Below are 26,529 nucleotides of genomic sequence, written 5' to 3'. Positions count from 1 at the left end.
GTATTTTCCGGTGTATACTGCGCACCAACGTATTTGGCCCAAGCTTTCAGGAAAAAAAATTTTGTTTTAATTTTTTAATTCAATTTTTTATTCATTTATAGTTAGATACTTGTTCTTTGTATTATAAAGGAATTTTAGCATTTTTAACATATTATGGTACAAGAAATTTTATGTAACAAATAATTATAAAACACAAGAGCAGATACAAGGTATTGTTGGGTACTGCCCATGTATAATGTGCATCCTTATTTTTCCCTCAAAAATTTGGGCAAAAACTGTGCATTATACTAGCAAAATGTGGTATCTAAGAGCGTGCATTGGAAAGCATGCCATCAGTATTCAACTCAATAGCAATGCTCACTACCAATATTCTCTGAGTACACGCAGGGATGACTTTCTCAGGCCTGTCTCACCGGATTTCAGTGTCTGTCAATGGTGTCACAGTCAGTTCAGTCAACACCTGCATGCTACCGTCTCCCCAATCCTGCCTTCAGCCCAGACTTCCTAAAGCTCCACACCAGACATTCTTAGTGTCACCCACGAATCTCGAGTTCAGTTCAATGACCAAGCGCTATTCCCCCTGGACTTTCTGCCCCACTGGTGCTCTCACCTACAGTCCAGTGACCACACTAGAAACCTGGGAATTCATGCATCTTCCTTGTCTTTTATGCCACACCATCCCTCTGCCAATTCAGGCTTCCAAAGTGTTCTGGCACCTGTGATCTCGAGTGTATTCCTTTTCCACAGCCCTTCAGGCTCTCTTCATCAACTGTCTAGACTGTCACAGCCTGGTCTCTGCTCCAGGCTCCTTGCCCTCAAATCACCCACCGCCATCTGCTGACACAGTCAATCCAGAATGCCTTGGATTGTCATAGCCTGCAGCATCAAGTTCATTAAAGCAAACATGGCCCTCTCAGCTCTCGGCTCCCCTTCAGGTGACCTCTGTCCGCTCCTGCCCAGGCCTCCCAGCACTGATGTGGCAGATCCTACTCATCCGCCTGACTCAGGTCAAGGATGCCTCCTCCGCCTGCCCACACACCGGTCACTATCGCCGCACTCGCCCCACTGCACTACAGCACCTCCTATTCGCCCGTCTCTCCTCTCCCAGGCAGGGCCAGCCTCGGCATGTTTTCCTCCTCTCTCTAGCGTCGGCACAGAAATGTGATTTAAGCTTCGGATTTAGGCAAACGGCTAAGAAATCTTAAAAGCCCACTTTTTAAGTGCTTCATGCCCTGGCTTGTCTCCATGAAGACACGGATTGCCTGCTTTGCTCATCGCTGTTTCCAGTGTCACTGCGTTTGCTGGGTGGGGGGATGGGAAGATGCACGAGTGAAGGAACAAAGATGCAGGCAGAGCAATGAACTGAAAACAGACCGCTTCCCCGAGATCAGGCCTGACAGTCACGACATTTGAGCAGAGTTGTCATCTCCTGCACCTGAGTTAGATCACTCGGGATCCAGGACTTTGGAACCTGGAGAAACGTTTGTTTTGCCCCTGAACAAATAAGTATGGCATCGAATGGGAAAATACTGCTGCGCTTCCTGCATCCAACTACGTAATCAGGCCTGAATGAGTAGGCCCCAGTCTCTAAAGGAGACACGAGCTTCTTCGTTGTCATTGTATGGTGAAAATAGACACATCTCTGCAGCTCTGCGCCCTTTGAGTCATACAGAACAGACTGATCCATCATGCCAGCTTCCCCAAAATATTAAAAAGGGAATATTATTCTTTTTTTGCTTTAGCTATGAAACAGTTAAATTTTTGTTCCTGTAATTCTTTTGCTAAGGGTACAGAAGTCTGGATGAAAGTTAAGATGCCTGTTTCTGAGAATAGTCTTAGGGCTCCCTGCATCCTGAGGAACCAGCCGCAGTGCTTTGTAAAATAAAATACTCAGTGGATGAGCAATGCTAGGTAGCTTGCTACCAGTTCTATTTTTTTATTTTATAAACTCACTATATGTGTGATTAACATGCAAAATCCAAGGACTGATGTCAGCTCTGCAATCATCACCACGCACAGGCAGTGAAAATGATATTATTCGTAATGCTCTTAAAGTGCAAAACTGGGGAATAAAGTTTCATGGTAAGAAGTCTCAGTCCGCTAACTGACGCATTTAGGCATAGGAGCCTGGAATCCTGTTTTGTCCTTATTCCTACCTTTTCCCCAAAACTGTGATGTGAAAGTGGAGGACCTTTAAAAAAGTGCCATAGTGGTTCAACCAAGCACCCCGGAAACATCGCTGGTGCTAACATACATGCAGCAAAACTTCAGGGAGTCTGAGATGCGTTTGTGCCAGAAATGTTCAGATGATTGGACTATGGTCCGTGTCTCCACTAGAAATACCTGTAATGAGGAGGGCTAATACAGGAATGGATCAGTGCCTTGGGAGCTTGGAGAACTGGGGAGTGGGGGTGCTCGTCCAGGGAAAGGGGCTGGGCTTGAATCATGACAGGGGACTGGCAGTGGAGAGGAGAGGGCAAATCTGGGACCTGTGTAGGAGACTGAAGTGGTGGGGCTGGGCCACTAAGTGGATTTGGGGGGTACAAGGGAGTGAGAGGTCAGAGATGGCACTGTGGAGCCCGGTGTGGGCCACCCCAAAACAGTGATGCGGCTCATTAGAATAGGAGTGGATTTGAGGGATAGGATTTACGTTCAGATTTAGACCTGTTGAATTTGAGCCCCCTATGGCAGAGCCGGGCATAGGCATCCTGGAGGCAGTTGGAAAGCTGAGTCTAGAGCTGGATGGAAGATGTAGACCTGGAAATGAAGACTTCTGTTGACAGGGGAGTAGACAAAAAAAGAAAAATCCTGCAGAGACTGTGCCATGTGAAGAGGGAAAAGGGGAGGAGCAAGGATAAAACCCTGGGGACAGGCAAAGCAAGAGGAATGTCCAACAGACTTTAGAGTAGGCGAGGAGGTAGGAAAGGGAGCTGGAATCCAGGAGAAACAGGGCGAAGGAGGTTCCCCACCACTTGTGTGGCACATGGTAGCTGCTTCACAAATGTGAGTTGAACAAATAAATGTAGTCAGTAACTACTGGGTTTCCATCAGACTTTAAAGCAAATCTTTGTGTTAATTTGTACCAGTCATTTTCAACACGTTGCATCTCATGGCACATGTAAACTAATTTCTAAAACTCTGTGGCACACCAAAAAGATATATATTTGTGCTGAGTTGACAAAAATAGGTATAATTTTGATTGCTTCACACTGGACGGTTACTGTTATGTTGGCTGTTGTCATATTTTTATGTAGCCAGTCTAAGGGAAAAGAGGTCAGTACTGCATGTTGTAAAAACCCTTGCAGCACACTGGTTGAAACCATGATTTATGCTGCCATGGGTATGACTGTTGGCTTTGGTGCCAGATAGAAGTGGGTTAGAGCCCATCTCTGCCACTTTCCAGTTGGATGGCCTTGGATAATATGTACCCAGGTCCCAAATGAAGAGAATATTACTTGTCTCAATCATTGATCACCAGAGGGGGATGGCTAAACAAACTCTGGTACAACCAATCAGAGGAATGCTAGGAGCAGCTAAATAGAATAAGTTTGCTTTTTATGAACTAACTTGGAAAATATTCTCTGAGTGATACTGAGGCATTTCCAGAACAAAGCAACCTACAAAACCACTCTTCAATTCTCCAGGTATAAAGCTCTGAACATAACTAGGGAGTTCTGGAAAGGTACACCCCGTGCAATTATGCTGTGGAGGGGACTGAGGTCAGAGGGTTGTGTGGGTTGGGGTGTTGAATTCTCCCTCTAAGGTCTGATATTTTTTATGACAAATGTATTCAACTATTACTAGTATAATTACAAATCCACTTAAGCCCCATTCTGGCAAAGGAAATAGACTTCCAGGAAGTCCAGGAAGCTCAGAGAGTCCCAAAGAAGTTGGACCCAAGAAGGAACACACCAAGGCACATCACAATTACATTAGCCAAGGTAAAAATGAAGGAGAGAATCCTAGAAGCAGCAAGAGATAAGGGGACAGTAACCTACAAAGGAGTTCCCATCAGACTGTCAGCTGATTTCTCAAAAGAGACCTTATAGGCAAGAGGGGGCTGGAAAGAAGCATTCCAAGTCATGAAAGGCAGGGACCTACATCCCAGATTGCTCTATCCAGCAAGGCTCTCATTTAGAATGGAAGGGAAGATAAAGCGCTTCTCAGATAAGGTCAAGTTAAAGGAGTTCATCATCACCATGCCCTTATTTTATGAAATGTTAAAGGGACTTATCAAAGAAAAGAAGATAAAAAAAAACATGTATAGTAAAAGGACAGAAAAATCACAATTATTAACAACCACACCTAAAGCAAAACCAAAAGAAACTAAGCAAACAACTAGAACAGGAACAGAACTAAGAAATGGAGATCACATGGAGGGTTAGCAACAGGGGAGTGGGAGGAGGAGAGAGGGGGAAAAGGTACGGAGAATAAGTAGCATAGATGGTAGGTTGAAAATAGACAGGGGGAGGGTAAGAATAGTACCGGGAAATATAGAAGCTAAAGAACTTATAAGTATGACACATGGACATGAACTAAAGAAGGGGGATGCGGGTGGGAGAGGGTGTACAGGGTGGAGGGGAGTGAAGGGGGGAAATGGGACAACTGTAATAGCATAACCAATAAAATATATTTTAAAAAGTAAATGGAAATAAAAGAATACATGTGAAAATTATCTTCTAGTGTTGTAGTGAAGACTAAAATGAGATAATGTCTGTAAAACACATTCCCTGGCACAAAGGAAGTTCTTGTTACGTGGACTATATGCGCCACACCTGGTAAGAACTCCTGAAGAAGGCAGCAGCCACCAACATTTCTGCGCACCAATTCTGTGCTTGTCCCTTCTTTGGGGTACCTCTCCACAAGGCGAATGCTTTGTGTGGCCTTAGGCTACTTAGTTATTTAACCACCCTCTGCTTTAGTATGCTCAACTACAGAATGACAATAAGAATAGAATCTATTTTACAGGGTCATTGGGAAAATTAAGTGCATGAATAGGTGTCAGGCTCTCAGCCCAGTGCTTAGTGGATGTTATATATTAACACCGTCAGGCAGCCAGTTAGTCTAGCTGAGAAGACAAATGCCCAAAAAGGCCATGTTACTTAACCAAGTTCTCACAGCTAGGAAATATCTGACCTAGAATCTTCACTCAGATCTATGTAGGTTTTTTCCCACTGTACATTGAGGAGGGAGCACCCCCTAAGAAACCACACATACATGCAGGTGTAATGAAACCCAGTACAAAACTGACTATGGACCAGGGGCTGGAGGGAGGTACGGGCAGGGAGTTACTGTTTAAAGCATGCAAGGTTTTAGTTTTGCAAAAGGAGAAATCTTCTAGAGATAGATGGTGCAGATGGTTGGAGAACACTGCGAATGTACTTAATGCCATTAAACGGCACACTTAAAATGGTAAATTTTATTATGTATATTTTACCATAATTGTAATTAATTAATTTTAAAAAACCAAATATTGGATACGTTTGCCTTTACACTGCCAGCCTAGAAGCTGGAGCTTGTAGCCAAAGGCCCTGCATATATGTCCTGGCTCTCACAGTCCCTGGCCATGGCCTCCCACAGGCCCATCTGGATGCCTCCCGGGCTCCCCACCACCCTAGGCAGCCTTCCTCCACTCCCTCCGCCCCCTTCATCCTGCCCTGGCCCAGGGGAGCGAGCAGGTATGTTTTGGGTCCTGCCCTCCAGGAACCTGGACACAGGGTCCTCTCTCTGACACCCCTCCTCACACTGCAAGTCCCAGCAGTGTCACCTCTTCTCTGAAGAAGGCCAGAGAGATGCCATTGCGTGCCCAGCCTCTCAGCTAGTGCAGGCAGACAAGTTCACCCTGGGCAGTTCCTCCTCCCACACCAGCACACACCTCCCACTGCACCGTCCCTTTCCAGCTTCACCCCCTCCCCCACCAGTGTCATCTGCGGTCCAGCCAGGGATGTGCAGGGTCCAATCCATCTGCGCACGGTGTTTTTGCTTAGCCAGCCACAAAGAAGACACGCTTCAACAGCGGGCTCAGATTTGGGGGTCCAGCTTCGGGTTTTTGCTGCCCCTCTAACCAGTACAAAGGGATGGCGCTGTCCCAACAGCAGGCAGATGCCCACTGTTGGCTAACCACGTGGGTGGTCTCTGCGCGACCCTGCCCCAAGGATCCGGTGCTGATGAAGTGATCCGTTAGATGTTATTCACCTGCGAACTGGTTCACACATTACCTGAGAGGATGTCTCGGCAGCCCTCCCTCAGTTCTGGGGCTCATTCAGAACTGTGTATTGCAAGGAGGCTGTTCCTTCCGGTCGCATTGTTGGTGTCACTGCCTGACCAGCACGGCACAGGTCTCCAGCTTGGGAGGCTCGCTAAGGATGTCACTGTGAAAGCCCGTTGTGGGGGCCCCCCAACTGTTGCTTCAGTAACACAGCAGGTCAAATCGGCTCCCCAAGGCCTGAGATTTCTCTAGCATCATCACCTGCAAGAAGAGGACCCTAACGCCATACTGCACCCGGGCCCTCTGCCCTTGGCTCATTTATTATTATTTGTCAGCTTTTGCTCTGTGCCAGGCACCGAGTTAGACAAAGGAGATAAATATCCCTGCTCGCGTGGACACTGAGATAAACATCACCCAATAAAGAGAAATGACAAATCACAATAAGAGCTAAGAAGGAAATGTATTACCTTCCGTGAGGCATAAGAGAGAGACAGACACTGGGTGGGAGAAAAAGTGATGTGACTCGGGGGCTGTGCAGAGAAAGCCTCTCCGCGGAGTCATGTGTAGTGGGAGCCCCGGCAGCCGCTGTTTCTGCCCGTTTGTCCTGAACGGTAAGACCGCTGTCTTTCAACTCACCACATTCACAGACACGCAGAGAGGCACAGACAGGCCCACCACACACACACACACACACACACACACACACACAGACAAACGCACACAAACAGGCAGACAGAAATAGGCATGCAAACACACACACACATTCACACAGACACACACACACAGAGCCACAGACACTTGTGCAGGTACTTACATACACACACATACACTTGTACACAGACACACACGTGTGTATACCCCTCTGTGACATTTCACACCTGTTCCTGAGGGGCCATTCAAGACAGCTTTTCAGCCAATGGCTCACACCTGAAAGTACTGGGGGCCGAGGGCACACAGACAAGCCGTTCCCGTTCCACTCAGCACAGGGCCTGGCTGGCAGGGCTTTGCACCCTGAGTACTGCCTCTTGGTTCATTGAATTCTGCCTCTTGCTTCCTCTTCTGGCATTGTTTGCGGAGGCTGTGCCCCCCTCTCCCCCAGTCTGGGACATCTGCACACCCCAGTGTGCAGGCATCGAGCGCATCCCTGAACTGTCAGCGCAAATGAGTCCCTCAGCACAGGGCTCGGGCACCTTGCAGTGTGAAGCTTGGTTATGCGTTTACGTATTGCCCGGGGGAGGTGGAAGCTCAGGTGAATGCGGAGGTCAGGAGGACATTTTGGTCGGACTGGGATTTTTGTTTTTATTTTTTAAAATGAGAAGGATTTTTCCACTGGTGGCAGTGGTCTCGTGTTTTAAAATTGACAAATTACATGGTCATATATTGGAACATCTTAAATCGTTGGTTCCCTGGCTCCAGGCAGAGTGAAGGGCGGAGTGGAAGAGACTTCCCCACCGTGAGAAAGAGCCCAGAGTTACTTTCAGGGTCCCGTCAGTGCCCACCAGCACGTCATTCCAAAAGCAGCCCTCAAATCTCAGATCTGGGACACGCACACAGAAAGCCGGCTGCTTCTCTCTAGCAGCAGCATGAAAGCCCAGAGACACCCTTGGTTCTGTGCCCTGCGGTCTCCCTCCTTTTCTCCCTCACGATCCACAGACAGAAATGCAGGCTGGACCGCTCTGATGGTGGCCTTCATAGTCACTGACCCTGAACACAGCGGGCTACAGTGCAGCCATGCCTGGTACAGTCAGCCCTGGCAGACCCACAAAGTTGGGGAAAAAAATCAATACGAAGCTGTCAGATCAAAACTGAGTCGTGCCCGCTCTCCTCCTGGGAAATGGTTAGATGGGCGTCTGACTGCTGACACCTCAGCTCTTTTCATAGCAGGTCCGAAAATATCTCAGAATTCTTTACATGTCTGGAGAGGTATGCAACAAAGAGTTTTGAGTGGAAAAACCTGCCCGAGATCCCTCGAGTCTGTTTCTACCATATTCTGCCTCCCACCACATCCCTGAATGTCCCGAGACGACACGGTACTGGACAGACCCCAAGTCTCTTTGGGAGACAGTGAGTCTAGGACTGAGGTTTGGCCATCCCTGGACAGGCGGTGAGCCTGCTCACTCAACCCTCAGGCCCTTTGTGTTGTCAGCTTTGTGTATCCCTTGTTATAAGTCTCCTATGCCCCTACAGCCCATCCCTGGTTACCCCACTGAAAGGCAACCCTTTCCTAAATGAGCCCTTTTCCCTGTCTTTTTAGCCTTAATGGGCCCATGCCAACCTCGCACTTCCTCAGCTGTGACCCTCTGCGGCTGCCGTTGTCTTCAACAGAAGCCACAGAGGCCACCACTAGGTCTGAGGTACTGGAAGGGGAAAGATGCACCTGGTAGGGGGTGTTGAAGAAAAGGATGGATCAGAGGAGGGGAGCCTGGTCCTGTTGGTAATGAACACAATGTGAGTTGACCAAGACTGAAGTGGCGTGGGAGCCTGTAGCCGGGATGCAAAGGCCCCATTGTGCGAGGTCCTGTGAAGGAAGCATTAATAAAACCTGCTGTCCTACTGAGTGGGGGAATGGACACAGTGAGAGGACTGTAACTTGTATCAAAGTCACCTGGGAGCCTTGGGAGAGTGCAGATTCCTGGGACCCACCCCCAAGGGTCTGATTGTGTTCATGGAGTGGTGCCCAGAAATCTACATTTTAAAATCTCCCTGATGATTTCAATACACAATAAAGTGGCTGCAAAATCTATACCACTTAAGAGCTATGAGCAATGCCTTTCAAGTTTATTTCCCTTACGTCTAATGTGGTTCTTGGCAATTAGTCAGCTATCAAGAAATGATTGCTGCCCTGGCTGGTGTGGCTCAGTGGACTGAGCGCCGGTCTGCAAACTGAAAGGTCATCCAGTCGCCCACTCGAGTGCTGGTCGTCCGGTCATCAGGGCACACGCCTGGGTTGCAGGCCAGGCCCCCAGTAGGGGCGTACGAGAGGCAAATAATCCATGTATTTCTCACACATTGATGTTTCTCTCCCTGTTTTTCTCCCTTTCTCTAAAAGTGAATACATAAAATCTTAGAAAATTGATTTTAAAAATAAAAATGGGGGGTTGCATTTTAAAAAATGATTGCTATGGTGAGTAAATGGACAGATAAGTGGAAAGGATTCAAAGATGACGGAAATTTTAACCTGAGTGGCTGAGAGTGCTGTGGATCCATTAACAGAAGTAAAGGAGAAGGCTGGAGGAAGAGTAGGTGTGCAGTGAAGGTAAGTCCGGTTTTAGGAATGGGGACTTCCAAATGCACATGGTGATGCGTGTGGGGCTCAGGACTGACGTGGGGTCAGACAAGGAGACACGTGAGTCATTTGCATACTAGTTGAGGCTGTGGCTTGGGTAAAGATGGCCGCAGGCTGCTGAGCACAGAAGTTTGGGGGAAATGCTCAATGAAGAGGGTCAGGAGGACGAAGACTCGGTGGGGATGTTGAGAGGGAGAAGAAGCAGAGCCTGTGGGAGAACCAGCAATGTGCAGTGTCCAAAAACCAGAGAGGAGGAAGTACACAGAATTTAGAAGCTGATCTGCTGGGTCAAAGGATTTGAGGAAGGGCCACTGAATGTAGCTTTTAGGAATTAGGAGCACACTGGTGATCTTCAGGAAAGGAGTGTGAAAAGAGCGGTAGGAACGGAAGCGGATCACACAGACAGAGTAGGGAAAGGGGTAAAGAGGAGGGCTGAGGCCGCCAGTGGAGCTCTCCCACTGGGCGTTTCTCAGCGGGGAGCTGAGAAATAGGATAATGGGCCAGCAGAGAAACGCCAGGACCTCGCTCATCCCTCTGGCTGCCCCTCAGAGCCCAGTCTCCTGCAGGGGACCCTCTTTTCTTTCCTTTTGTTTCTCTGTCCCCTTCCTGTACCACCTCATTCTTGGTCTCAACTTCATCGCTCAGTGGATGATTTGGTCCCAGAATCCCCTCTGCCTGCACACACCTCCATCTGTGTGTCCTCCAGATACTCAGGCAACTACTCAGCCTTGGGGACAGAGCCAAGTATTGCCTGTCTCTCTTGGTGGCACCACCATCCACCCAGCCGCCCAGTCACCAATTCAGCCAGAGACCCAGAAGCCACCCAGGGCTCCCTCTTCCTCATCGCCACTGCAGTCATTGATGGAGTCCTGTAGAGGCTCTCTCCTGGGCAACCAGCTCCCTTCTGTCCAGCCTGCACTATGGCCATGACCTGAAACAGGTCCACTGGCCGCTCCCACGCCTCCAAGCTGCTGCCAGAATCACATTCCAACAGCATTAATGCAGTCAGGATGCCCCCACCCACCCACCCCAGTAACAAAAGAACGAAGCTCAGACCCTTTCCATAGCTTTCCTCTGGATGGGCTGTGCCCTGCTTCTTTTCAGCCACACCAACTGACATGTGCCTCACACATGCTGGCCTGCCTGGGCCTCCTCGTCTCTGCTTGTGTAGGTCCCTGCTCACAGCCGTCTCTTCCTTTCCCTTCCCTCCTTCCCTCCTTCCCTCTCTCTGGTCCTGACTCCCAATGCCACCTCTGTCTGGTCAACACCTGGTCCTCTTTCTGTTTCAAGCCCTGAAGTCTCCTCTTCAAGAAGAAGCATTTACCCTTCCTTTCCTTGTGCCCTTACTGCCCTCTGTATCCAAAAGGCTGTTAATAGTTTCCACATGTCTGTTCTCCTAGACTGTAAACACTCTGCTGGGGGAGTGGGTGGGGGACTCCGGGGGAGAGCGGCCTGGCCGGGGGTCAACTCCAGCAGTAGTTACCTCCCAGGAGGCCTCTGGTGGACTGAGAGCATGCTATGTTGTGAAAATAAAATGAATTCAACAAAGGCCTAAAATAACTTTGTTAAACATACTGTCTCTTATTCTCCCGAATGTATTGTCTTAGCTTTCTGCCTTTTATTTACTCTCTCCTTTTATACCCTTTCCCCCCTCTCTTCTTTTTCTGGCTTCTTCCTATCCCCTTTAACTTCCGTGGGAACTTACGGCAGTTCCTAGCACCCTCTCCCTCCTTTGCTGTAGCCCTTTCCCCTCGTCCTTGTCCTTGAGGCCTTGTTTCTGTCTATGTTCTCAGAGAGTCAGCTTGTCACCTGCTGACGCTGTCCCTTACTTTGGAGACTTTATCCAGGAGGATGGTGATATTGACAAATGAGGTCACAGAAGGAGGCAAATGTTGCAGGTTTTCAGAACTATAGTATCAATTGGATGTAATACCCCAGATAAGGTCCTTGGGTAGAAATGCTAGTTAAAAGTCTTCCTAAAAATAATAGGAGATAATAACCATGTGAGTGCAGTATTTAAGTTTTCCCCTCCAGAGGAGGTATTTGTTTTTCCTTTAAGACCCTGGGCATCCTGGCCCCAAAATATCCCTGAACATCCATTTATACCTGCTGGGAGGAGAAGACACACTCCACCCCACTTGGTGGCAATGTGAAGACTGTGGTAACCTCATGTGCCTACTTGGGCTGCACAGAGGTCCAGGGCTGCCCTTTCCCAGCTGCCATGAGGCTGGGACAAGGCTAACACAAGTCGCCATGCCCTTCTGCAGATGTCACTACTCCTCAGTGAGAATTCACTTCTGGATGGGAAGAGATCCACCTGACCTTGTGCACTTAGGGGCTCTGGGTGGAGCCCAGTAACCTCATGGGAACAGGCGTGGGGGACCTGCCAGTCCTCACTATGGGAACAAACATAAATGGGTCAAGAGTTAGTCCTGAAGCCAAATGGGATCAATGCGATTTTCCTCTCTAAATACTTTGAGTAACAGGAACTTGGACTAGGTGTAAATGGCTTAAAGCCCAAAGGAGACACTTGCTGATTATTTTAAAGCTCTATTCCACCTGGCACAGACAACAGCCTGAGCCTTCCTCTGGCATCGTTGCCCCTGAAACTGTTGTTGATTGTGGTCAGCTACTGAAGGAGAAATGAGAGCAAACAGAAGGTTGTTTGTGAGCAGTCCCTCTGCTCTGCTTAAAGGTACCTTTCGGATTCAGGATCTGCTGCCTGCAGTCATGAGGATGTAGAGGGGTGTGCAGAAATTCTGCCTTTACATTGCGATGTGAACTGGGCAGGACTTTAAGGATGAGCTACTCCAAACTTTTCATTTTGCAGGAAGGAGATATAGGCTCAGAGAGGCACAGCCAGGTGATGCGCCTAAGCTCACGCACAGAATTGAAGGCACAACTGGGAGCAGGGCCCAGTTAGCCAGTGCCGTTTCCACAGGTCCACTGTGGCCTTTGGAACGGCTCAGACTCCAAGTCACTATTAGGTTAAGTAGGTGCTGGGGGCTGGTTTGTATCCCTCAGCGATATCCATGCCAAACCAGCCAGGACGCTCAGGATACCTAGCACCCAAATCACTGTCAGGAAGGTACCACAGCAACAGGGGGAACAGCACCCAGTGGGGTGGGGCTGTTACCGACAAGCCCATCCCTGGTGCTGAGCAAGACAGTGTGGAAGGGGAAATCCTTCAGGGAGTGTCCATTTCCCACGGGCTCCAAGAGTAAATGGCCATTCCTCCTACAAGGCAGGTCTGTGGCTCTAGGTCCTAGTAAAACTGGGGGCCCTGCTCTCTATGCCTGCGACGAGTAAATAAGAGCTCCTCCTTCCCAACAAACGCTCACAAAGTGCAGCCTTTCTCAGGAAGGCAGTCCCTAGCGTTGAGTGCCCCGTGTTCGCCACTCCCCACGTCACTGAAGTGCCCTATGGAAGCAGAAGCGGAAGCGGAAAGTTTTTTCTACGGAATCTGCATACTATTAGGGGCGGAGTCGAGTGTGTGAGTGGTACCTCGTTCGGAGCTGGGGCTCAGGGACTGAAGTGCTGTCATCAGACACAACAGCACAGTGGGCCGCGCCAGTGCTCGCGCGGTAGCGTGTTAATGAGTGTGAAAACTGACATGGCAAACACAGCGTTCTCGATTTTTAAATTACAACTCTGTAACAAGTCATGCTGTTAAAACATACAAGAAATACCAGTTAAGCCTTCGAGTAGATAACACACAGCCGTACAGATCACTGCTGTCCCAAAATGCATAACAAATCATTTTCCTTGAAATGAGGCAAGAATTAGCAGGTAGTTCAATTATTTGAGGACTAAGATAAGTAGAAATAACAAATCCAAATATTAAACACCAATTACTACCTTAGGAGCTACCAATCAGCCCGGCATTACAACATGCCGCTCGCTCCTCAGTAGCAGACCCGGGACACGTGGGGGTTTGGCAGGAAACACAAACCTATCACGGATGTGCATCTATGCAATAAAGACACAGTATCACTTCTGAAGCTGCACTTTCAAAATGCTCATCACATATACGATGAGAAGAGCCTGGCACATATATTCATCCTAACGGCATTGAAAAGAACGACCTCCAAATATTCTGGAAGTGAAGCTGCTGTCAAGCCATGGCAATAAGCTGGCAGTAAGTGACCTGAAGCTTCTACTGTGGCCCCTAAAGGAGATTAATGGGTCAGTCTTACAGCCTGGTGGCCAATGACGCCATTTCATACATATATTCTTAACTCCAGAAACAGAGCAGGAAATTAACCTGACCCTCCCTGATTAGCTCTAGGGGCCAGAAGAAACTGCTACGTAAGATGTTATCTAGCAAGATCCATCACAGCCCAGTCGTGAGCACTTGTGACGTTCATACCCTGGTGGTACTTCAGGGGAAAGGGAGGGTATTTATTCCTGGGTCATAGTTCATTCCCCATTTTTTGTGGGAATTAACTCATGTTTGGGGCCGCTGGGTTGTTCTCTCTCGCTCTCATCTGAAACCATCGTTTGGAGAACTTGTTGCTATTAGGACATTCTCATCCTCAGAAGTGACTGAAGTTCCAGGATGGGCAAAGTAAAATTTTATACAAGTATATATATGTACACGAGATGTTAAAAAGACAGTCTCTAAAGCACTTTGGGATTCCCCTAATGAAAGGCACCTGATAAATGCAAGTCATTACCAAAATGAAAAGTCAAGTATTCCAGCTTTCACGTCTGCAAAGAGTAAGCACTAGGGGTATCTCTTTTTTGGTGGTAAAACATGCCTGTTTAGAAAAATACCCATCAGAGTGACTGAGTTATTCTGCCTCTTTCCTTGTCTCCACTTTTCACATGCTCTGTGGTCAATGACCAGGATACCATGCCCATTGACCTGATACCATCAGTTCTGGCAAACTGAACAGTTCTTACGACTTTGTACCATCACCTGCCTTCAGTGCAACTAGGGTTGATTTTTTTTATAAATTCTCTGGCTTCCAGTGCTGGCAACATCAGCCAAAGCCAAGTGCTCCATGTGCAAATTCTGAAAAAATAACCCTGCTCTTCTAATTCAGTGGTGCCTTGCTCCTAAGTCATCTCACCCTTTCCTAATGCTTCTGAGGAACAGACAAAGATGGCAGACCATCAGGCACTAGGACGTGGTCACCTCCCCACCCCTCATGGGGCTGCTGTCTGATGACAGGATTTGAACTGGGGACTCAAGAGCGTACGCAGTTAGTGCATTCATCCAACAAATTGCCTGCTCTGTAGTAGCCATGGCAACTACAAGTATACAAAGCCTTCTGACAAGATCATCACCACACTCCCATGAGGTATGTATTACTTTCAACTAAGACTCATAATGGACCTGGTTAAGGAAGGCCCAAGCCATGGATAAAAGCCTGCCTAACTCCATGCTTAGCTCCCTGAATTCTGCAGCGTTTTCCAAAGACCAAACCACAAGGGAAGCCAAATGTAAAGCCACCCAGTCACCTAGAAGATAATGGAGAACCAACTTACAAAGGGGCCCAGGTTCCCCTTCACAACGTTATGTGCTAGTTAACTGAGAAGAAGAGGAAATGCATTTTGGAGAAGGGAAGAGTTATAGCATTAAGCTTTTCAAGAAGTTTCCAATTATTTATGCCCGTAGCCCTGTTTTGCTTCACAACTCTTTCTTTTTTTCTGTCTTCTACCCACCCTCTCCCAATAAAAGGCAATTGAAACAGAAACAAGAACTATATATATGTATATAAACGAACTGTAGTATTTCCCTCCTGGGTAAGCAGTGCAGCCTTCATGCATTTCTGTGTTTTCGAGTACACACTTCCGCACCTCCAGGTTTCCATGTCATACCAGGAACTCTGGGGCAATTACAGCATTGCATATAACATACTATATCCTAGAAGCAAAATTATCTAAGTAAATCCTGCTAGGAAATGAAAGGGCTCTCATTTTATAAGCTTGCAGAGCAGGCAACACAGTTTCTAAGCTACTGCCCTTTGCTAGCAACCTGACAACATTTGCCTCAGGAAAACAACACAACAGTAGACCTCGTTTCAGTTGAGAAAGATGACACGACCTTATATCTAAACATTTTAAAACATAAATACTTCAAAAACATGCTACTATCTATGACACAGCAAAGTTTGGTCAAATGACCTAGACCAGGAACCTCAGCCAGAAATAAATGTCTCCATGGTCACCTTAGGAAAGACAGGTCTGACTTGGAAAAGTCTTGAAGCATCCTATAATTTGGCCTGTGCTTAGCTGAAGCCCCTCTCCCTAAAGCATCTGTTCTAGGAAATATATTTCTATCATCACTACATGTTTAACTGAGTAACATTCTCTAAAGAACAACATTTACAAGATGAACATCGGCACACATGGCTCTAAACGTGACCAGGGTACCCATGCAAGTCGCAGAGCACAGACCGTTTCTGAAACAACTCACGGACTTGCACTGGCCATGTGCTTCATATCACATTCCCTTTGTTTTGGTATTCAAACTAAATGAAAGCAATGAATAGGGAACTGAGATTTTGTTTTCACATGACATGAGCAAAATCCCATCATATCCTTGCTGACCCCACGGATGTGTTTCCACTGGACAGACACGTAGGGGCTTTTTGCACAGAACTCACATGACAACCTCAGAAAAAGAAGCACAAAAAACTCACAGACAGTACTGGGCCACAAGCACTAGAGTAGCGTACACAGTGAACAGAAAAATTAGCATTCTCAGTGGTACTCATCCAGCAGAAATGTGGACATTGTATGTCCAAGATGCAAACACCAGTGAGTGTCATTTCATTGAAAGGCTCAAAGGCATGGTGTATGACACACCACCCTCTAAAAAGGATTCTAAATACTGTAACAGCAACCTGGGGTGCAAATCCCATGCATCTCCCCACTTTGGGCCTGGCCATACTCCTTACACCATAACCCTAAGGTGCCCGGCCTGTGCCAGAGGCACTACAGGCGGCTCTGCAATGTGTTTGAGGACGACAAGTCCCCCACCGCCCCGCTACTGTAGGGAATCATTTAAACTTAATTCGCTTGGTGAGCTCCTGCTCATATTTGTCAGGCTTGCCATGAGGGATTTAACTTTATGGGCATAGTAGTCCCTTAAATTGACCGAAGGGACCTCCTTCATTCCGTCTCCAAAGTCGCAACTGCGCATAGCGCTCTCAAGTTGCTTTTGGCGCCGATAGAAGTGGGAGAACTTATTGAAGATCAAGGTGATGGGCAGTACCACCACCAAGATACCTGCCAAGATGCAGGCAGAGGCAGTTAGCTTCCCTGCTGTGGTTCCTGGGACCACATCCCCATACCCCACAGTGGTCATGCTGACGGTGGCCCACCACCAACAGGCGGGGATGGTGGCCAGGCCCTCGTTCTCCTCCTTTTCGATGGTGTAGGCCACTACCGAGAAGATGGAGATCCCCACGGAGAGGTAGAGCAGAAGCAGCCCTACTTCTTTGTAGCTGTATTTTAGGGTGGCCCCCAGGGAGCGGAGGCCAGTGGAGTGTCTGGCCAGCTTTAAGATGCGGAAAATCCGCATCAGCCTCAGGACTTGGGCCACTCTGCCCAAGTTGGCCAAGGTGGGTGTGCTCTCCACCACCAGGTTCACCACCAGAGTGATATAAAAGGGGACGATGGACATGAGGTCAATAAGGTTTAGGGCATTCTTGAAAAACTTGAGGAAGTCAGGGGCCACAGCGAACCTGGCCACCAGCTCAAAAGTGAACCAGGCGATGCCGAAGTGCTCCACAATTTCGAACCTCGGATCCTCACCAGGGTTGCCCTGGCTGTCCGGGATTTGGAAGTCCGGCAGACTGTTGAGGCACATGGTGATGATGGACCCCAGCACTACCAGGATGGACAGGACACTGAAGACCCGGCTCAGAACAGAGTAGCCGGGGTTGTCCAGAGCCAGCCACAGCTGCCTGCGGAAGTTGCCCAGGGGCTGCCCATCGAACTTGGAGGCGTCGTTGTAGAAGGCCAGGATTTCGTCAAAGGAGGACGTGGTGCTCTCCTGGTCGCTCTGCTCGTCCCACTTCTCCTGCTCGGGCTCCACTTTGCGGCCGTGGTAGCTGTAGCTGCAGCACGAGTCGATGAAGAACTCGTTGATGCCCCAGTACTCAATCTCCTGGCTGAAGGAGAAGACGCACAGCTCCGCCATGACGTGAAGCTTGCCTGTGTGGTAGAAATGCAGCACGTAGGGGAAGAGCTCGGGGTTGCGGTCAAAGTAGAACTCCCGCTGGACATCGTCGTAGTCATCACAGAGCTCCAGAATGGCCTCGCGCGAGTGGCAGAGCAGCAGGCGGCCCAGGCGAGTCTCGGGGAAGCGCAGCAGCGTGTGAGAGCGCAGCCGCCTCTTGAAGCCTCCCACGTTGATGCGGATATCTCCATCCTCGACGTTGGCCTCCGACACGTCCCACAGGCTCTGGCGGGTCATGCTGGACACGCCCAGCCGCCCGCGCCACGCGGGGGCGCTACACCTGGAAGCGGAGGGAACAGCACACGGTGAGCGCGAGGCGTTTAGGGTCCGGCGCCCCTCTCTTTTTCCCTACCCACCTCTGTCGGGCCCAGTCCTCTCCAGGCCGGTCTCTGGGTGTTGAAGGGCACCGAGATGAGAGGAATGGTTCTGTGGGGTTTGGCCCCCTCCCAAGGAAAGGCTTGAGGTGGGCGGGAGGTTTCCACTAGCATAGCCGTGCCTCCATCCCCATCCGGGGGGTCTTGTCCATCGCTTTATGCTTGCGACCCCGCAGCTCTGCGGGATGGGGGCTGCGAACTGACCTTGCTGGTGGGCTGGTGGAGGAGACGCCCCCGCCCGCTCGCCGCAGACAGGAGGGACTGGAGCTGGGAGCTGGGATGTGCACGGGCAGGGCTGGGCCGAGATGAGGGCACGTAGCTTCGGGTGGGAGGCGGGGAAATTCACCGCACGAGTCTGTAAACGCGGGCTGGGGTAAGGGGGCCGGGCTGGCATCCCCTGTATCCAGCTCCCACGACCAGAGCCCCCTCGTCCCCCGCTCCGGGCCTTCCTGCTCACCGGGCGCGGTGCCACGGAGCCGCGTGCGCCGCGCCTTACCCAGCGGAGCTGCTAGGCTCTCCCTGAGCGTTCTGGAAGCGCTTACCTGAGAGCACTGGGGCCCGTGGCCAGGGCGGGCGGGAAACTTCCGCGACCTGCTGACGAGCATCGCTGCAGCCGCCGCTGCGGGCTGGCTGTACGTGTGCGCGCGGATGCGAGTGTGTGTGCGCCTGTGTATGCGCCCGGAGGGCCGGCGGGCGGGGTCCGCTGAGCGTCTCCTACTGTCTCCGGCCGGAGATGCCGCCGCCACCCGCAGGAGGCTCACAGGTGGCTGCTGGCACCGACTCTCGCAGGGCCACCTCTCTCTATCTGAGCGCCCTTCAGCCCCCAAGAGAGACAAGAGCCCGCGCTGCGGGCTTCAGCGGGTGCCGGAGAGGGAGCGGAGCCCGCGCCCCTCGCCGTGGTGCTGAACGGACAGCTCCGCGCGCTGAGTCCCAGGCGCGGCCGCCGCCCCATTCTCCGAAGATGTCGCCGGCCGCAGCTTCTCTGCTCTCCTGCGGCGCGTCACGGCCACCCCTTCGCGCCCCCGGCTCCTTTCAGGGCCGACACCTTCCCTATGCCCTCACTCATCTTCTGGTGACAGCTGTTATTTCCACCCTCCCTCCTCCCAGGGTGCAGGCAAGGGCTGCCTACAGTGACCTTTCCCCAATGGGTCTCAGGCTGGAGCCCGGCTGGAAAATGAGGGGCGACTTGCTGAGTCGGGGGGATTGGTGGGGGCGGGGAGGGCAGGGTTGCAGGAACTCTGGGTCTCCCTTTTTTAGGGACCTGATGAAAAGTTTCCTGAAACTGAGGGGTGGAGGGGCGTTAGGGAAAGGCAGCGTGAGGGTAGAAGAGGGGGCAGGGAGGCTTGAGGTCGAGCTCAGCTGAGCTACCAGGGGCGAGAGCACAGGCCTCTCCCGCGTGGGAAGGAGTCACGGAGTTCTGTTTGGGAGCTCTGTGTGGGCGCTCTATGTGCACAGGCCGGTGTGGTGTGTGGGCTTTCTAGGAGTGCAGGGAACTCTGTGTGTGTGTGTGTGTGTGTGTGTGTGTGTGGGGTGAGGACAGGAGGACTTTTGGAGTCTGTGCATGCAGCATTGGAAAAATGGGACCTCTGAGGAATGGGGAGATGTGTGCAGTGTACGTACACATCAGGGGACTGTGAGCTGTGTGTACAGTGTGCTGTATACAGAGTATTATTCAGTGGGTGTGTGTGCTGACACATTGTGGGGTGTGAGTCCAGCGTAGATGTCCTCAGTACCTGCATCCCCATTCCCCAAGAGACTGTGGCCCCAATCTAAGCTCTTGGCTTCCTAAGCTTGTTCTTTAAGGTGGGGTTGAGCTCAGAAATGGACCCACAGTGTCTGGGGAGCCTCCTCCCCTTGGTTTCTCAGTCCTTTTGCACGGTCCTTATTTGCAAAGACTAGAGCACCATGTGAGCTGGCAGGGAGCTGGTGGGCCACAGATCTCCGTCAGAAGTCCTGGGAAAGCCCTGATGGTGTGGCTCCGGACTCACAGGACAGCAGCCACAAGAGCCACAATGGAAAGCACACCCTTTTTTCAGCACTGCCATCCTAACTAAGATGTTCTGTGGAGCTCAAGTGCTGTGGTGTTCTTTGGAGAGCCTGGGAAGGACCCTTGATTGGGCTTCATGTGGGGCTTCTTGGATCCAAGCCTGGCTTCACTTAAGGGAGACCAGTCCCTGTGCCAGCCACCTGCCTCTGCGTATGTGTGTGGGACTCTGTGCAGGTGTGTTGCCTGCTGAGAATGCTCCACACCACATTCCTGCAGGCCTCTGCAAGTGCAGGGGACTGCAGGGGACAGGCGCACGTGGGAGGGGAAAATAGGGTGGTGACAGCCATGCGTTGTTTCCCTTCTTTTGTGTCTGGTGCTTTCAGAGAGGGGTGTGTGTGTGTGTGTGTGTGTGAGTGCATGTGTGAAAAAGAGAGAGAGAGGCTCACATTTGTTGTCTTTGTCTCCTGTCTCGATTCTTTCCGCAGTCTGTGTTCGGAGTATGCTCCTCTAACCTCCTACCTGGGTCTGCTGAATCTGTCATTTCAAGTCCGGCTTTCCCCACACTTGGCCGAGGCAAGTGTCTGTACCTGCTTTTTGTTTGCCTTTCCTGGGGTCTAGAGGACCCTGAGTCTCTTTTACCCTGTGGGAGTGCTGCCGAGAGTGTGCCAGCCTTTATTGATGATGACGATGAATGCATGTGTAGCCACTGTGTTGCGGCCTCTTTCCCTCTTCCGCAGCCCCCTACCACACCACAGGGGTGGAGCTGGCTGTGAGATCTCCCTGCTGTAAGTGCCTGCAGCAGTAGCACCTGTGGGGTGGGCATCTCGGGCCCTGAGGCTCACTCTAGCCCTTCACCCAGCCTCTCACTGCCTGGCTTCTGACCACCCAAAGTTCACAGCCCCCTTCTGCACCATCGCCATGTGCCTGTGTGGCTTCTGCTGCACGGCCCCCATTCCCAGCCATTCCCCTCCCTTGGCCTCGCTCCGGAATCTTCTCCTGCTTCAGCTCAGTGCACACATCACCTTTTCCTGCCACATTTAGAAAGTCCCTACCCCCAAAAATCTTGGGTTTGATGATCTTGGGGTTGTCTTCCTCCCCCTTTTTCATTTAATCTGCCTGCTTCCTTCTGTTTCTGTCTGGTTTTGTTCTTGCTCGTTCCTTCTTCCTCTGTGGTTGTGGGAGATTTCACCCCTGGAGAGAGAGCCTTCTCTGCCTTCTGTGTCTCTTTGTTTTTCTCACACTCACAGCCACCCCATCTGCAGGCCACCAGGCCCTGAGCTCTCACCCTTCTAATAGAGGTCACTTTGCACCCCTCTCAGCTCTGCCCCTCTCCTGCCAGTGCCCCTCTACCTCCCTCCTTTCCACTCACCCTCCCTCACCCCTTCCATACCCGACAGAGCTATGCCAACATGCCCCCAGCCACTCAGGGGCCAAGTGTGCTTACCTACCGCTTGTCTGCTTTCCCTGGGGTTAAGAACAAGGCCCCATGCCCGCCTTTCCTTGAACAGGGTGGTGAACTTGGAGGCCACAAGGAGAAGCCCTAGTTCGGGGCTCATCAGTTATTTCTTGGAAGGGCTGAGACAGGAGCTCTGTGGGTCTGACAGATGCCTTTGCAGAGGGCTAAGTGTATGTGACAGGCAGAGGCACTTGTTTATTTCCCAGTCTCTGTGCTGAAGAGAAATGGTGCTGTCTCTCTCTGCTTCTGTGCCGGGGGAGCTGGCTGTGTTTATGGTTTATTTAGAGGTCTGAGCCCTGATCTTAAAATACGGCTGCCTGCTCCAGGCACACATCAAGGCCTGCCCCTGGGCTGGCCTGCTAGAGGGAGAGGCACCCCGGGAAGGGGGACACAGAGACCCCAGGCAGCAGCCCACATTCTGGCACCTGGAACCCTATTATCTCTGCCTTCCCTGCTGACACTGATCTCTCCGTGGAGCCCACACATCTCAGAGATGGCTTTTTTCTCTGCCAGGCAAGGGGGCTGCACTGGCGGCCTGGCTGAGGGAGCCTGACCTACATTCCCCACTGGAGGAGCTAAGTGGCTGTCCTCCTCCTGGAGTGGGAGCATGGGGCTACCCACTGTCCTGCTGGGCTGCCCAATAACCAGGTCCCTCTGTTAGTTCCCATCATTTCTCCCACAGCACTTGTATTAGTTACTGAATATGCGATTTAGTGATGAGTGAATGAGGCTCCAACTCTCATCCTGCATTATTCTGTGTCTGCCAGAGCCTTAGCCCACCTCTTCATCCTCCTGGTAGATGAAGGAGAGGGAGGGGGTCTGTGTCCCCCAGCTGTGGCTTGGAAACCCCAGGCTTTGGGATGTTCCCTAGAGCAATTGATTAGCCTAATGGATCTCATCCCTGGCTGCACATTTGAGTCACTTGGGAAGCTTTTAAAATAGCTGGTGCCCCTGAATGCCTTGGGCCTTGCCCCAAACCAATTAAATCAGAATCCCTCGGGCAGGGCTCCAGGAATCAGTGTCTTCTTAAAACCCCCGAGGTTATGGCAATAGTTGGTCAAGGTCAAGAGTCCGAGCAGCCTTGTCTCTGGGGGAGTGGACACAGAGCTGTGTGCCTGAGTGCAGCCGGGTGGTCAGCAGGGCCTGGCCGTGTCTTAGCTCAGGGAACACCCACCCCCTCCAACTCTTGGGCAGGGCCTGCCAGGAGCCAGGGGGCCATAAAGGCCGGTGTCTTTGTCACCACCTCCTCCCAGTTCCGAACCCTACAGCTCTCGGTGAGCCTGTGCCTCTCAGAATCATTTACCTTGGAGGCAAGGTGTGATTAGGAGTAGTGGCAGTTTCTTCCCCTCCTTGGAAGAGGGCCCATCCCTGGGCCTGTGTTATGCTGCCCACGGGAATGGGGACCAGGAACAATGCTGCTGGCAGGCCTGTCTGGGTGAGTTTACAATGAAAAAGCCGCACTGTGTGGTGTGGGGGCAGGCCAGAAAGAAGAGGGACGCAGGTAGGGGAGACCCTGAGCTAAGGAAGTGGGGTCTCAGCTTGAGGGAGGAGGCATGGGGGAGGGGAAGAGCACATTGGTGGAGGAGATGAGAGCAAAGTTGGGGAGTACTGGGTTTTCGGAAGTTTTGCCACATTATGAATGCAGTCCCTTATTAAGTGTTATCACAAGAGACAACAACAAATATTATGTAGCTTGTGCATTGTCTCTGGATGCCAGGCTGAATCTATAGCACCTGTGAGTCCTTGCCGAGGCCATGTGGACTTATCCCCAGGGCCACCCTCCTCTCCCCTTGCAGCCCCCCACCCCTAGGTGCTCCTGCAAGCTGGTTGGCAAGGGGGAGAGGGTTGTTTCGGAAGGTCTCCTTTCTGAGTCCTTTAATAAAAAGAGGGCCAGACGCCCGATGCATGCTGGCACACACAGGGCCTGCTCCTGCGGGACTGGGGCCTGAGGTCCTGCCTCTTGCACCTCTCGTTTCAAGTCCCTTTTCCTTGGGAGGATGTTCCTAAAGCCCCCAGGGTACTGCTCCATTGGGACCCTTCCCGATTCCCCAGAACATCCCGGGGTAACTAAGGTAAACTTGATTACTTTAGACTGAAGGTCGCCCCAAGGGAAATTAATAAGAGGACAGCATGAGCCCCTCTCAGTCTCGCTCTCACCTGCTTCCAGGGCCGGGCCGTCTTTCCCCTCCATCCCAGGCCTCCTGAAGGGCCACGGTGTGGGTCTGAGTCCCAGAGACTCCTTCTCCATCTGCCTCAGGCATGTCCTCTGGCTTCTGCTTTCCTTCCTGTGTGACTGACAGCTGGACTCAGGCCCCCAGCCACCCGCCCCCCGGGCCCTGTTCTACGGGCTCAGGGGGACACCAGATCATGACAGTTCAGCATAAGGCCCTCACCTATGTGCTGGGAGTAGAGGTGTCTCCCCAGCCATCCTTCACAGCAGGCGGCCATGAAGATGAAGAGAGAGGAGAAGATGAAGCTGAGAGTGATGATGAGGAAGGTAGGAAGAGAGAGCAGCCACTGGCTGAGTGAGGCACACGCCCCGGAGCTAGGCTGCCTGGGTTGCCGTGCAGCCCTTCCAACCAGGCATCCTTGGAGACAACATTGACCCTCTTCATGCCTCCTAACCCTTTTTTGTAAAACCCATGACAGTCCCTAGCTTGTGAGGTTATTGTAAGAATTAAATCGCAGGCCCAGGACACAGCATGTCCTTCAAACGTTAATCACGGCTGGTACCAGCTACTGAGTGCTGGTAGTGGGGTCGGCCCTGCGCTCCGCTCTCTGCTTACCTCCTGCCCTCTCTTGGGCGCTGTTATTAACCTCCTTTTATGGATGCCCAGCAAGTGGGGTGTTTAGGACTCAAACATGGCTCCCTGGTTCCAAACTCTGCCCCTCTTAATGATCTCAACTAGGTGCAGGATTAATTAGTGTTTGCTAATTGTAAAATCCTCCAATCCCAGTGGCTTAACATAACAAAAGAATCATTTCTCACCCATGTTCCAGTCTAATGGGCTGTTTGGGAGCGACCTTCCATATGCTGATTCCAGAAGCCAGGCTCCTTCCATCTAAAGCTCTGCCAGCTTCTAAGGCCTTGAAATCCATGCCCTCCATGAGAGGCTTTCACGGCCACGTCTGGAAGAGGCATGCTTCACGTGTGTCCACTTTCCTTTGGCCAAAATGCGACCCTATGGCCTGATATAACTGGGAGCGGTGGGGGAGATGCAGGAGGAAGAGACACTGGGGCAACAGCAATCTCGGTCACTGCAGGGCAAGCAGAAGCTGGTGGACACCTTGTGTCCATTCCCCTGAGGTGGAGAGGGGGCACAGGACAGTACCCCCGCACTGCTTGCCACGAGGCGGCTGAAGCTCTAGCACGCAGGCCCAGGGTGCCCTGTGTCTCTCTCTGGGAGCTCTGAGCTGGCCCCCAAGGAATGGTCTCTCAGTCTCGGACAGGACTGTGTTCCCCTTTTCTTGGAACAAAATTTCCAGTCCTGAACTTATCCACACCTCACATCTGAAGAATGGTGTCAAACTCTCCAGCCAGAAACGAGACTTGGACACTGCCGAAGTTGAAACCGTACTCCCACATCCTCCTCTTCGGAGCTCTCCTCCTCCCAGCCTAGCAGAAATCTCTCCGGGAAAGATTCCCTTTCGTACCCGGACAGCTTGTTCTTTATCACCCCCCCATTGTCTACCCTCAGACACAGACCCAGCTCTCCAAGCCTCCCCCAGGTCAGAGGTGCTCACAGAGGCTGCCCCTAGGCCCTCACTCTTCTGTGAAAGTGACACCCACCCACCCAATTACCCATCCATCTCCCATCGATCCATCCATCCACCCACTTCCCCATCCCACACCCTGGATGCCTCTCTGGGCTCCTGTTTCCATGGTTACTCCAGGGCCTGAGTCGGCTCTGGGTTTGCTGAGAGATTCTCCACTGTAGTCTGTTCCCACAACAGTCTTACTGCTGGACTCCAATCCTGGATTGCCTGTGGAGTCTCACCCTTCTTATAGCTCCCATCCCAAAGATCCTGCATTGCTTGTGCATTGGTCTATCAAGGTGAGGAGCTTCCTGGATTTTAACTAAATTTCAAAGCTCTCCAGCATTGCAATGGAGAGGTAGGTGCTCCTGGAAGGAGAATGTCAGGGGAGCTGCCACAGGGAACAGGTGGGAGTTCCGGGAGGTAGGTGGTGCCCCCGGGAATAATAGCAAAGGCCAACATTTATTAGTCATTTACTATCAGCCAGGCACTATTCTAAGGATTTCATGACTATCTATGAACTAGGTTAATCCTCACAATGACACTGTGGGGTACATATTACCATTATCTGAGAGGAAACAGGCACAGAGAGGTTGAGCAACATGTTCAAGGTTACAGAGTTAACTGCAGACGGAGCTGGAATTCAGAGGAAGTCAGGCAGACTCTAGAGATTTGCTTTTACATGCTGTATTCGCGGCCTCTCTACAGCCATTCCTTCCCACCTGGGGATCCTGGAAGTTTCCCTGATCCTTTTTTTTTTTAAGACAGGAGTAGGTTTCAGCACACCTCCGCAGCACTCAGCTCCTCTCTGGGGACGACAAGGGCCCATATGTGAGAACCCTTTTCCTACTCTTGGCAGACGCTTTCAGCTGCTCAGAAGCCCAGGTCCATCACCACTGTTGTCAGGAGCTTCCTGACCCTACCCACCCTGAGCTGGTCTGCCCGTGGCATCTAGAGGTTTCCTCAGGTCACAGTCAAGCTGCAGCTTGTCCTCAGAGGCCTTTGGGGGTGGAGGTTTGGTGGGGGGAGAAGCAATCTCATCAGAGAAACCCAGCTGAGGGAAGACACAAGATGTTCCCCACAAGTGAAAGGAAACCAATTCACACTCTTCCTTGCAGCCAAAAAATTAAGCTAATTTTTCATCTCTCTGCTTATGTGTGACTCAACTAAATATAGGCATCTAGGAATGCAAACAATGACTAGATTTTCTTAATTTAGGGCAGTTTTAATTAAATCTTGCTAAAATGATGGAGGCTCTGGATATTTTC

The 26,529-nt window shown here is 51.0% G+C and overlaps 1 protein-coding gene across 1 annotated transcript; it reads right to left on the bottom strand.

The window, feature by feature from the left end:
• Positions 1 to 12,493: 12,493 nt before the first annotated feature.
• Positions 12,494 to 18,591, bottom strand: KCNS2 (potassium voltage-gated channel modifier subfamily S member 2). Its single transcript, XM_028534094.2, has one exon. The coding sequence runs from the start codon at positions 17,923 to 17,925 to the stop codon at positions 16,492 to 16,494; it is 1,434 nt and encodes a 477-aa protein (XP_028389895.1). The 5' UTR covers positions 17,926 to 18,591; the 3' UTR covers positions 12,494 to 16,491.
• Positions 18,592 to 26,529: the final 7,938 nt, after the last annotated feature.

This window comes from Phyllostomus discolor, chromosome 7 (genome assembly GCF_004126475.2).
Source record: "Phyllostomus discolor isolate MPI-MPIP mPhyDis1 chromosome 7, mPhyDis1.pri.v3, whole genome shotgun sequence".
Classification (NCBI taxonomy): domain Eukaryota; kingdom Metazoa; phylum Chordata; class Mammalia; order Chiroptera; family Phyllostomidae; genus Phyllostomus; species Phyllostomus discolor.
This window is presented reverse-complemented; position numbering and strand designations above follow the sequence as displayed.